Below are 13752 nucleotides of genomic sequence, written 5' to 3'. Positions count from 1 at the left end.
CTTTTTTGTTCAATTTTTTTTTTAAGAAAAAACCCCAAATGCCAAAGAAACGTGAATGGCTTGAAAATAAGTATTAAAATTTGACTTTCAAGACTTTATTAAATATATATTTATATATATATATATATATAAACATAATAATAATAATAATAATAATAAATAAATAAATAAATAAATAAATAAAATAAAAGAAATAAAATTGGGTGTTCCACAAACGTGTTCCTGTAAAACGCGTCGTTTGGTATGGGAACTAAAAGGCAAAGACCAACCGCCCTTTATAAGCCGGCGTTGCTCTGTTTCTCTCTATTTATAGTTCTTTCCTTGGAATATCGTAACAACACTCATCTTTCCTTCTTTTTCTCCACAATTAAATTCCCCTTTTTTTTTCCTTTTTATATATATATACACAAAACAAAACCCCCTCTCTCAAATTCCTCCCTCCATATTTATATTTCTTAGCCACACACAAACATCTCTATATTCTCAATGGCTATCCCCAACAAATTGGCTTTCCTCCTTTTCATCTCATCTCTCTTCGTCTCTGCAGCCTTTGGTACGTTACCATTTCTTTAAGTTTTGATGATCACCTAAATTTGTTTTCATATATAATTAATTGATTGATGATTATTATTAACAGGGGAGATTGTGTGTGAGGAATTGTCCGTGGATGTTTGTGCATTCTCAATAGCCTCATCGGGAAAGAGATGTTTGTTGGAGACATCAGAGACGAAAGAAGGAAAATTTGAATATCAATGTAGAACCTCTGAGGTTATGGTTGAATGGATGGCTGATTACATTGAGACTGATCAATGCATCAATGCTTGTGGCCTCGACCGCAACTCCGTTGGTATCGCCTCTGATGCCCTCCTCGAGCCTCAATTCACTGCCAAGCTTTGCTCCCCTTCCTGCTACCAGAAATGTCCCAACATTGTTGACCTCTACTTTAACATGGCCGCAGGAGAAGGTCAGCCAATATTTTCTTCTTCTTCTTCTTCTTCTTCTTCTTCTTTTTCAATCTCTTATACCTTTAACTTGAGATAAAAGGAAAGAACTAAATTTCTTGATTTGAAAAAAAATTCCTTCACGATCAATTTTACTTTTTACTTTTCTTTTCTGCATGCATTGGGAAAGCTTCATAATACCTTGCTTCAATTCAATTGCAATAACACTTATATACCATAGAAAAAAATATGTTAAATTTTTGAATTTGTATTGCAGGAGTATTCTTGCCCGACCTTTGTGAGAAACAACGTACGAACCCACACCGTGCCATGGCAGAGCTGTTGAGCTCCGGTATCGCGGCAGCTCCAATGTCGTCAGCAGAAATCAATGCAGTATTCCCGGCAGCTGAAGCCCCAGCTCCGATGTGAAAAGAAAGTTAATTTCATTATTTGGTTGGTTATTGTTTCGTCATTATTGTTAATTTAATTTTCCTTTGTATACACACACACACAGCTGAGGAAATAAAATAGAATGGGTAAATGGGTTGTGAGGGAGAAATTAAAAAAACGAGTGAATTTCTTTAAAATTCACTTTTATTTTGATATCACTATACGTGAGACGTGACGATGTATTTACGTCTTTTTCCATATACTATTTTTCTTTTCAATATTCCCCCCCCCCCCCCACATATATATATACACACATAGAGTGAGTTGTGTAATAAAACGTTGTTTGATTTATTTTTGTTTTATTATTTTCTTCTCCAATTAAATCCATTGACTCTAAAGACAAGTTGCTGTATAAGAAAAATACCGATCAAATTAACTTGTACTGTTTTTGTTTAAAAAAGGGTTTGAAGAATACATAAATTTCTTGTCATACAAGTAACTAAGTTTAAAATTAGTGTTTTTATGAATATTGTATTAATGTTGAATGTCAACTCATGTTTAAGAGATTGACCGATTCCAAGTCGACACGGATGGATCTTTTGACTGCTTCTCACTTCATTCCAACTTGCCCATTTCTTATACACAACTGCCCCCATCATTATTCTTTTATATACCCAAATAATTACAATCTCTTATTTTATTTTTTACAACCATTTAATTTCTTCTTTTCATTTATTATTTTTAACTTATACTTTAGTTTTAGTTCTAACAATATAATTATAACCAAATTTTTTAAAATTCTTGTCAACTAACAATTTAGCTTAATTCACGATGATTAAGAAGTTTCGATTGTGAATTATCTTAAGGAAAAAACTCTTTCTATTTTATAATTCAATGAATTATGTTGTACTTTCTGAATGTTCTTTAATTTGGATGGTTTAAATTTTATTTTAAAAGTTAAGCTTCTAAATACTATTTTTTACAATAATCTATTAACAATAACATTCATGATAATAGATTTTCTATATTTACAAACTTTTATAAGTGTGATACATTACAATTACCCCTAACAAAAAAAAAAAAAAAAAAAAAACAAAAACAAAAGGGATAATAGTTATGAATGGGCTCAACCTGTTTCAACTCCCATTTGAAGTTGAGACGTTGGTCCGGCCCATAATAATTGGGCCAGTCTACGGAGTTGGTTTAAATTGGGTAGGTTCAAGCCCAGGAACAAGCATGTCCAATGCAACTAACTTTTATCTTCAATTTCATTATTCTACATGTTTCAACTTTTTAATTAACATCACGTTTAAGGCTTGTAATTTAGAAATTAATTTACGAAATGACATAATATTTTCTGAATTACATGAATCCAATTAGATCTCAATTAAGTGTGTGTTTGGTTTGAATTTTGAAGTGTTTAATTAAAAAAAAAAAAAAAAAACTATTTTGGAAAAAATTGCAAGTGTTTGGTAAATTTAAATAATGTATTTTTTAGAAAAATAATTTAAAAAATAATCAATTTCAGAGAAATCGTTGAAAACCATATTTTTACCGAATGAATTTTAAAGATTGATCGGGAAATTATAACTTTTTTCATTTTATATGAAAATTACAAAAATGTCATTATTTGTTGTTAAAGAAACTATTATTGTTTTGTTTCTCTCATTTTTACTGGTTGTTAATAATAATGCCCCTACAAAAATGCCTTAGATTACAATATATATATATATATATATATATATAGAGTATATTGTTCACACGAGATTTCAAGAGAAATTTAATTCGTGGAATCGAACTTTGTATTGATTTATGTATTGCGGATACAATCTCTAATATTTACTCCTTTGATTCTTTCTCTTGGATACAAAAAGTAAGATTTAAAACTTCGTGGTCTTCGATCTTCAAGAAGTTGTAACTACAAGTCAGTTCGAGCTTCAATCTTCTGGAATTCAAGGAAAGTTTGATCTTCCAAGTCTTCGATTTTTCAGAAGGTTGATTTCGAGGTTGATGATAACTTGCACGTCTTGAGAGGCTTCAGAAGTTTTTGTCTTCAATTCTTCAGAGCTTCGATTCTTCTCTTCCATCAAAGGTCCCCCCTCAAGATGAATGAGAAGGTCTCTATTTATAGAGAATCTCGATGGGCTTTAGGTGGGCTTGGGCCCATTTGCTTGTTGGGCGGGCTTAGGCCTGGGCCCATTTGCTTATTGGGCGGGCTTAGGCCTGGGCCCATCTGCTTGTTGGGTTTGGGCTTGGACCCATTTGCTTGTTGGGCTTGAGCTTGGACCTGTTTTCTTGACAGGCTTAGGCTCGGACCCATTTGCTCGATCGGTTTGGGCTTGGATCCATTTGCTTGGTGGGCTCGAACTCGACCCACTTATTTGCGCAAGCTCGGGTCCATTATTTCTTTGGCCCAATTTTTTTAGGGCCTTGAACTAGGTTGGGTATGAGAAAACTTGACTACCTAAATCCAATCAAATTATAATTATCTCAATTTTGCTGTGATGACGTGGCGTGATTTAATTGGTCAAAATTTCCTGTTCAACAAATGCCCCCTTTTCGAGATTTGTACACGTGTATGGGTGGATGAATCTCGAAAATGATAAGCTGAAACAAAAAATACAAGTGATCTTGTTCTTGACTTTTGCTCCAGTTAATATGTCGAATTAATCAAACTATGCGTTTGGACATAAGTTTGATTAAAAATGAAGTTTTGATATAGCCCAATATCAAATTTGTAGTGAATTTTGATTTTAATTCACAATTTATTTATTTATTTTGGAATATAGCCAAAACTTGAATGAAATTGAACCTTTTCTTTTTTACCAATGAATTTAATGGAAGAATTGAGACTTAACATTTATAAAATTGGAATATTGCCAATTCATCAAAATATGAATTTAAGTCAAAGTTTTTTTTTTTTTTTTTTTTTTTTTTTTTTTTTTTGCATATTCTCTTAATTTGAATTTTTAGCGAATTGGGATAAAATTTGAAAAGTTTGCCATTTTTTTTTTTACTTCATTTCAAATCCATTTATGATTTGGGATAAAATTTAAACATTTTTTTTTTAATAGATGAGAAAAGAAAATCGGGGGATTTTTTTTTTCCAAGACTTGAGGTTTTTTTTTTTTTTTTTTAAGGTTTAATTATGAAGAGGATATGGGAGGGATAAGACTTGAAATTTTTTTAACGCTTTTAAAAAAAACAGAATGTCATTTTTTTTTCTTAATTAATCTTTAAAAAAAAAACAATAGAGGAGGTTTTTTTTTTTTATTATTTAATAAAGGAAAAGAATAGAGGAGGTTAGGAATTCTCTCCTATAATCTCACCTAATCTAACTATTTGTTAAGAAGATTTTTATTTAGTTTGTTGAGAAAAGATTTGATTTGCTACCTTCCATCCTTTATAAATAGGGAAGAAGCTTGCAAACAAAATTCACACCAATTCATCTTCTCTAACTTTTTTTTCATTGCATATGTGTTTGATCCTCCAATTCTTTTTCTTTATTTGGGAGAGAAAAAAAAAATCCGATGTGCTTCTTTTTTTTTTTTTTCATGATTTGGAAGAAGAGGTGATAGATAAAAAAAAAAAAACAGATTTTTTTTTTTCATTCAATTGGTAAGGAAGAGCACAGATGAAGAAGAAAAAGGAGACAGAGAAGAGAGAAGAAAAAAAACCCTTTTTTTTTTTTAAAATTTTGGAGAGATTTCTTTTCTTTTCCTTTTCTTTTTTTTTTTCTTTTCTTATTTTCTTTTTTTTTTTTCTTCTATTTCTTTTCTTTTCTTTTCTTTTCTATATATATATATATATTTTTTTTCTTTTTTCTTTTTCATTTTTTGTTTTTTTTTTCTTACTTCTTTTTTTTTTTTCAATTACTTTTTCCCCTCTTTTTTTTTTCACGTTTTCATCTTCTTTTTTTTTTTTTCAATTTTTTTCTTTTTTTATTATCTTTTTCTTTCTTTCTTTTTTTTTTTCTACAATTTTGTTAAAAAGAAAATTCAACCATTTTGTCCCCATTTTTTCCAAACTTTTTTCTTTTGCAATTTTTTTTTTTTTACCCCAATGTTTTTTAACAATTTTTTTTTACTTACTTACCCTTCTTTTTCATAGGAGTGAAGCTAAACCTTTTTTTTTTCCACAAATTCTTTTTTTTCATACGAGTGAAGTGTGTAGATGATGCGCTTGAACAAATTTGAGGATCGAGATGCCGCTTGAACAAATTTGAGGATGGATTGCCGCTTGAACAAATACGACGATGATTGTTCTATCGACTACACCGCATGGAGACGACGATGATTGTTCTATCGACTACACCGCATGGAGACGACGATGATTGTTCTATCGACTACACCGCATGGAGACGACGATGATTGTTCTATCGACTACACCGCATGGAGACGACGATGATTGTTCTATCGACTACACCGCATGGAGACGACGATGATTGTTCTATCGACTACACCGCATGGAGACGACGATGATTGTTCTATAGACGATGATGATTTATCGAGTGTGCCGCATTGAAGATGGAGTTGATGATGATTTATCGAGTGTGCCGCATTGAAGATGGAGTTGATGATGATTTCGCTGCGCTGCCTTGAAGATGAAGATGATGATGGTTTCGCTGCACTGCTTTGAAGATGAAGATGATGATGAAGATCCTCTCGGCAACATATGTGAGATGAAGATGATGATGAAGATCCTCTCGGCTGCAACATATGTGAGATGAAGATGATGATGAAGATCCTCTCGGCTGCAACATATGTGAGATGAAGATGATGATGAAGATCGTCTCGGCTGCAACATTTGTGAGATGAAGATGATGATGAAGATCCTCTCGGCTGCAACATATGTGAGATGAAGATGATGATGAAGATCCTCTCGGCTGCAACATATGTGAGATGAAGATGATGATGAAGATCCTCTCGGCTGCAACATATGTGAGATGAAGATGATGATGAAGATCCTCTCGGCTGCAACATATGTGAGATGAAGATGATGATGAAGATCCTCTCGACTGCAACATATGTGAGATGAAGATGATGATGAAGATCCTCTCAGCTGCAACATATGTGAGAAGATGAACATGCTGATGAAGATCCTCTCGGCTGCAACATATGTGAGAAGATGAACATGCTGATGAAGATCCTCTCGGCTACAACATATGTGAGAAAATGAAAATGAGATGATGATCCTCTCGGCTGCAACATATGTGAGAAGATGAAAATGAGATGATGATCCTCTCGACTGCAATATATATGAGAAGATGAAAATGATGATGATGATCCTCTCGGCTGCAACATATGTGAGAAGATGAAGATGATGATCCTCTCGGCTGCAACATATGTGAGAAGATGAAGATGATGATCCTCTCGGCTGCAACATATGTGAGAAGATGAAGATGATGATTTTCTCGGCTGCAACATTTGTGAGAAGATGAAGTTGATGATTTCCTCCGCTACAACACATTGAAGATGAAGATGATGATCCTCTCTGTTGCAACACATCGAAGATGATGATGATGGTGAAGATCCTCCAAGCTGCAACATATTTGAAGGGACGACCTTCTTGACAGCAACATATTTGAGACGACGACATCCTCGGCTGCAATATATATGAGACGACGACTTTCTCGGCTACAATATACTTGAGACAAAAATCTTTTTGGCTGCAACATTTTTGAGACGACGATCTTCTCGGTTGTAACATATTTGAGACGATGATCTTCTCTGCTTCAACATATTTAAGAACGGCAATCTTCTGAGCTGCAACATATTTTAGGGGACGACCTTGTCGACGATAATATATTTGAGACAACGACATCCTCGGCTGCAACATATATGAGACGACGACCTTTTTGGCTGCAACGTATTTGAGACGACGATCTTCTCGGTTGTAATATATTTGAGACGATGATCTTCTCTGTTACAACATATTTAAGAACGATAATCTTCTCAGCTGCAACATATTTGAGACGATGATCTTCTTGGTTGTAACATATTTGAGACGATGATCTTCTCTGCTTCAACATATTTAAGAACAACAATCTTCTCAGCTGCAACATATTTGAGGGGACGACCTTCTCGATGGCAACATATTTGAGACGACGACATCCTCGGCTACAATATATATGAGACGACGACTTTCTCGGCTACAATATACTTGAGACAAAAATATTTTTGGCTGCAACATATTTGAGACGACGATCTTCTCGGTTGTAACATATTTGAGACGACGATCTTCTCCGCTGCAACATATTTAAGAACGACAATCTTCTCAGTTGCAACATATTTGAGGGGACGACCTCCTCGGCGGCAACATATTTGAGACGACGACATCCTCGGCTGCAATATATATGAGACGACGACTTTCTCGACTACAATATACTTGAGACAAAAATCTTTTTGACTGCAACATATTTGAGACGACGATCTTCTCAGCTGCAACATATTTGTGGGGACGACCTCCTCGGCGCCAACATATTTGAGACGACGACATCCTCGGCTGCAATATATATGAGACGACGACTTTCTCGGCTACAATATACTTGAGACAAAAATCTTTTTGGCTGCAACATATTTGAGATGATGAAGATGAAGATCCTTTCGGCTGCAACACATGGGAGAAGATGAAGATGAAGATCCTCTTGGGCACAACACATGGAAAGATCCTTGTCTGCAACATATCAAAGAGGAGTAGAGTTCGCTGGTCAACATTTTGGAGAAGAGGCGAAACCGCACCTTACGAAGGTAAACAATTAAACATCTCTGTTGTCACAAAAGAGGCCACAGAGGCGCTAGCTACGGTTCAAAAGAGCCTGAACGCTACACGCGAAGAATTTAAGAACTTCAAGTGGAGGCTTTAACTTTGCCCCCTTTGCCCCCATTCTTTTTTTTTTTTCTTTAGTTGTATTCTTGTAAATACAAGAATTTGTTGAATGGTGATGAGAATGTTCTTATTCTGGTGTGACTGCTCCTAAATTTCATTTTATACTGTTTACGCATCATTTACTATGCGCTTACATCATCACAATGAAGAATAATATTTTTTTTTTTACGTGCGACTGAACTTAAAGTGAATTTTAAGCTGCCTACGTACCCTTTTTATAACATAGGGATCAAGTCATAACGTAGTTCAATTTTTTTTTCTCCGCCATTCACCTTTTAAGCTCTTGTGGGCTAGAAGCACCATGCAGTTTAAGCTCTTGCGATAAGGAGCTTTGCATATTTAACAACTTTTATTTTCAACAAGAATTTGTTCATCTCCTTCGTTTGTAGGATTGGTGAAGATAATAAATCTTGGTTTCACAGTCAAGGAACTTTTTGTATTTATGTCAACAGACAACTTCCTCTTCATGCGTGACGGGACACAACTGTGAATCTTATCGTCATCATTTTATTTACGAAATGGTTTTGCCTTCGAAGATTTCATCTCTCTTTGTTGTTGATCATTTGTCATCTTTAGACGATCAAAAGCAGATGTTGAAGGTCGATCTTTCTTCGATGTGGAGATACTCAACCTTTTGAAAGTTGAAGTTCGAGTGTAAATAAACGTTGGACATTGGTTTTCCTCTTCTTTCGTGGCCATACTCAATCTTTGAAAGACTGAAGATCGAGTAGTTGAAGGCTTGATACGATCAAAGACAGAGGTCCTTTGATTAATTTCATTTGAATTGTTGACTTCTTTAGAAGATCCATAATTGTTGTCGACTTCTACTATGCTGGCAGCATGACATGCAGTGACTTCAAGTATTTCTTCTGGATGATCCTCAAGGAAACTTCTTGGGAGGAATTCTGCCAAAGTTATCGATCGTCGAAGTTGGAGGAAGTCCTCATCTTTTCCTTTTATGGGCTTAGGATTCCACATCTTCTTGTTCCTTCTTCCTTTCTTTTTATAGGAGATGCTTCATTTTGCATACTTTTGATGGAATCGCGACTCCTTTTGAATGGAATTTGGTTGACTCCCTTTTTGACGAGTGACTGTTATCCATCCTTCGCCATCATCTTTCTTTCAATTTTTGTTTCTTTTCTTTTAGAGAAAGATTTCAAAGGAGTTGCATGAACAACCATTGACTCTTTTATGACACTATTTACAATCTTTTTAGTGTCATCAAGTTCATTCTTGTCACTCCTCGATTTTGGAATCAAGAAATCTTTTGCTCCTCTATTGGCGATACTCAATTCCATATCATGGGCACGAGTCGCCAACTCTTCGAACGTGCGAGGTTTTATTCCCTGTAAAATATAAAGAAGTCCCCAATGCATGCCTTGGGTGCACATCTCCACTGCAGACAGTTCGGTGAGTCGATCCTTACAGTCAAGACTCAGAGCTCTCCATCGGTTGATGTAGTCGATGACTAGTTCTCCCTTTTGTTGTCTTGTGTTTGTCAACTCCATCATGCTGACGATACGTCGGGTGCTATAGAAACGGTTGAGAAAGTCCCTCTCAAGTTGCTCCCAATTATCAATGGATTCAGGCTCCAGATCGATGTACCAGTCGAAGGCATTTCCTTTGAGAGTTCGAACGAACTGTTTGACCAATAAATCTCCTCGCGTACCAGCAGTTTCACATGTTTCGATGAAGTGAGCAACATGTTGCTTTGGGTTGCCTTTTCCATCAAACTGTTGGAACTTGGGAGGTTGGTATCCATTCGGCATTCTGAGATTGTCGATCCTCTTCGTATATGGTTTGGAGTACAAGGAGAAAGTTTGAGCAGGTCCACCATATTGCGTTTTGATGGAGCTTGCAATCATCTCCTGTAATTGTTGAACAGACAACGATGCAATTGAGGTCGAATTTTGTGGTTGACTTTCTTGCATAACTGCCTTCCCTTTGTCAGTATTTTTTATAGTGTGTGTGTGACTTGATTCAGCAGCGTCACGACTTTCAATGTGATTCTTCAACAATGCGATCTCAAAATCCCTTTCTTCAACCGCCTTCATGAGCATATTAACCTTTTTTTCGAGCTCTGCCATTCTGTCTTCGCTTGTATCCACATTAGTTACCATAACTGACATTATATTTGGCTGTGGAACCTCCTCGTTTGAGCGCTCAGACAACAAGTTGTGTTCGTCCATCGCAGGATTCTCTTTGATTACAATTCCACCTTTTGGTGGCTTAGAGATTTGCTCCCAAATATTCTTTGCAACGTCAAAAGGAGGCATATCTTCAGATGACTGAATCTCCCTTGAGCGGCTACGAGTGTTTGGCCGTTTGCCGATGTCACTGAGAGCTTTGGAAGTGTTGCCTTGAGATGTCATGATTTTCTTTGGATGTTCTTCGAAAAGAGAAAGAGATGAAAGGTAGAGAATGTCCCACTGGGCGTGCCAAATTGTTCACACGAGATTTCAAGAGAAATTTAATTCGTGGAATCGAACTTTGTATTGATTTATGTATTGCGGATACAATCTCTAATATTTACTCCTTTGATTCTTTCTCTTGGATACAAAAAGTAAGATTTAAAACTTCGTGGTCTTCGATCTTCAAGAAGTTGTAACTACAAGTCAGTTCGAGCTTCAATCTTCTGGAATTCAAGGAAAGTTTGATCTTCCAAGTCTTCGATTTTTCAGAAGGTTGATTTCGAGGTTGATGATAACTTGCACGTCTTGAGAGGCTTCAGAAGTTTTTGTCTTCAATTCTTCAGAGCTTCGATTCTTCTCTTCCATCAAAGGTCCCCCCTCAAGATGAATGAGAAGGTCTCTATTTATAGAGAATCTCGATGGGCTTTAGGTGGGCTTGGGCCCATTTGCTTGTTGGGCGGGCTTAGGCCTGGGCCCATTTGCTTATTGGGCGGGCTTAGGCCTGGGCCCATCTGCTTGTTGGGTTTGGGCTTGGACCCATTTGCTTGTTGGGCTTGAGCTTGGACCTGTTTTCTTGACAGGCTTAGGCTCGGACCCATTTGCTCGATCGGTTTGGGCTTGGATCCATTTGCTTGGTGGGCTCGAACTCGACCCACTTATTTGCGCAAGCTCGGGTCCATTATTTCTTTGGCCCAATTTTTTTAGGGCCTTGAACTAGGTTGGGTATGAGAAAACTTGACTACCTAAATCCAATCAAATTATAATTATCTCAATTTTGCTGTGATGACGTGGCGTGATTTAATTGGTCAAAATTTCCTGTTCAACATATATAATTTAAGAAAAATTATTATTATTATATTTTGCGGTTGGAGATCAATTATTATTTGTAGGATTAAGAATTTAAAGATTAAAATACTTCAACTTCTAGAATAAAATTATCTAAAAAATTTAATATGAAAAAAGAAATAATGCTTGGTTTTAACTTTTTTTAATTTTAAAATTTCAAAATTTCAAAACAATTAGTTTCGAGATACGTATTTTTCTTTTAATGAAATTAGGTAATAATGTTTAATAGTTCAAATTGGTAAATTGAGTTAAGTATAAACATTTTTGTTATATGACAAACTAAACAAAATTCACATATAAACCTTTATAAAAAAATTTAACCAAACATACAAGTGTTTAAATTTAACCAAATTTTTGTTATATATTGTGTGTATATATATGTGTGTGGCTGTGGTACTGCAGTGAGGCCCCACACACATGCGTCAACTTCTTTCGATGAGAATAGAAAATTTGAAGGAAAAATAAAAAGGGTAAAATTATATTTATTTATTTATTTATTTATTTATTAAAAAGAATAAAAGAATCAAGAAATTGCTCTCTACGTCGTCGCGTCCACACAAACGTTTCAACAAAATATGGACCACCTTTACTTTTGGGCCCCTAATAATAAACGGCCCACCTCCACTTAACCCACACACATATATATATATATATAATTTAATTTAATTCAATTTAGGAAGTTACATCTTTGTTATAATTGATTTTTCTTTTTTAATTTCTAATTCATATTTAAATTAGGAAATTGGTTTCATTTGAAACCAATTGTAAATAAAATTAAAGTGAAATTCAAAATCCTTTTTCTAAAATAGTCATATTACTTTTGTGCCTATAGTTAAAATGTCAAAAAAGAAAAAGAAAAAGGAAAAAAAAAAAAAATCTTTCTGTATTTTCATGATGATGATATGATATTAGATTCTACTTATAGACTTCATAAAAGGTTATTATATTAATAAGTAAGGGTATCATATGTATGTATAATCTGTAAGTTTTGAGTTTATATTTGCATCTACAAGAACTCTCTCCTAAAACAAAGAAGCAGTTGAGTCTCCCTTGAATATAATGGTTCATTAATCAATTTGGTCTATATATGTGTGTGTGTTACGTTTATGTTAATAGAAATGTACCAAATTTTGGGATAAAAAAAAACGTTTAGATAGTCTAGAACAGAAATGTTAAGATTCCTCCAGAAATGACATATTTTCAACAAAAAACTGTGTGATATATTCTTTTCACTTTAGACATAGGGAAATGTATATAATAAGTTTTGTTTGTTCTACTTTAGAAAAGAAAGAAAGAAAGAAAGAAAGAAAGAAAGAAAGAAAGAAAGAAAGAAATTGTTGTTGTAAATACTAAATAGGAGACGTGGAAGCATCAGGAAGAGAGGGATGTAGTGAATGATGAGATGAATGGAATCGGAAAAAGGAAGAAAAGAAAAGGAGAGTTTGGTAAGGGCTGCAAAGCAGAGGAAGAAATTTGCCTTTGGGTTTGTTTTTGTTGTCTTCGGGTTGGTTGGGTTACAAAATTAAAATACGAAACAAATGAAATAACACATAACACATTACACTCTTTTTTCCTTTTTGTTTTGTACTTTCCACATCGAACTTGCAGCTTCCTCATTAAGTTATCCATTTTCTCCCCTTTAATCATTAAGACTTGTTTTCCTCTTCCCACCAACAACAAAAAAAAAAAAACAATCACATCTCCACCTTCCTTTTGAGAGAGATTGAATGTAATCTGATTTGTCTGCAGTAAAAAACGATGAAAAATAAAGGTTAACTGAAAACCGTCGAAACAAAATGAGTTTAATATTATAATTTACGCTTAATCCAAACATAATACATTTCAATCTCTTATAGTTCTCAAGGAAATTTTGTTTTTTCTTCGTTGAGATGAAATTTCATTTTTTAAATAATTAGCTATATTAATATAGTTGGAGTTTTTTTTTTTTTTTTTTCAGTTTTATGATTCTATTTACATACAATTGTATAGTTTTATAGGCTTATATATAATTATATGTCAATACCATTCTTGAGTGCTATTTTTATTTTTCTAGAAATTGTCAAAATATTTACACTTCGTAGAAAATGAATTTTTATCTTTTTATGGACTCTAATTAATTTGTGTTTGAAAAGAAAACACAAAGTAAACTCATTCAAACTTTAAAATTGAATTGTTGAGAGTTTTGTATAGGATACACATTTCACTTAAGAACAAACTTCATATTATTTTGTAGAGACGTTTTTATATAGATATAATAAGTGTCGAACTATTTACAC

General features: G+C 34.3%; 1 protein-coding gene across 1 annotated transcript; it reads left to right on the top strand.

Annotated features, from left to right (window-relative positions):
• The first annotated feature begins 277 nt into the window (after positions 1-277).
• Positions 278-1682, top strand: LOC103486338 (uncharacterized). Its single transcript, XM_008444262.2, has 3 exons — positions 278-553; positions 638-964; positions 1219-1682. Exons 1-3 carry the CDS (start codon positions 487-489, stop codon positions 1368-1370), a joined length of 546 nt encoding a protein of 181 aa, XP_008442484.1. The 5' UTR covers positions 278-486; the 3' UTR covers positions 1371-1682.
• Positions 1683-13752: the final 12070 nt, after the last annotated feature.

Source organism: Cucumis melo, chromosome 4, assembly GCF_025177605.1.
Source record: "Cucumis melo cultivar AY chromosome 4, USDA_Cmelo_AY_1.0, whole genome shotgun sequence".
Lineage (NCBI taxonomy): Eukaryota > Viridiplantae > Streptophyta > Magnoliopsida > Cucurbitales > Cucurbitaceae > Cucumis > Cucumis melo.
This window is presented reverse-complemented; position numbering and strand designations above follow the sequence as displayed.

Coding starts and splice junctions, on each gene's coding strand:
- LOC103486338 (XM_008444262.2), top strand. CDS start 487: ATGGCTATCCCCAACAAATTGGCTTTCCTCCTTTTCATCTCATCTCTC. Junction 554..637: donor CTTCGTCTCTGCAGCCTTTG/GTACGTTACCAT, acceptor TATTATTAACAG/GGGAGATTGTGTGTGAGGAA. Junction 965..1,218: donor TAACATGGCCGCAGGAGAAG/GTCAGCCAATAT, acceptor TTTGTATTGCAG/GAGTATTCTTGCCCGACCTT.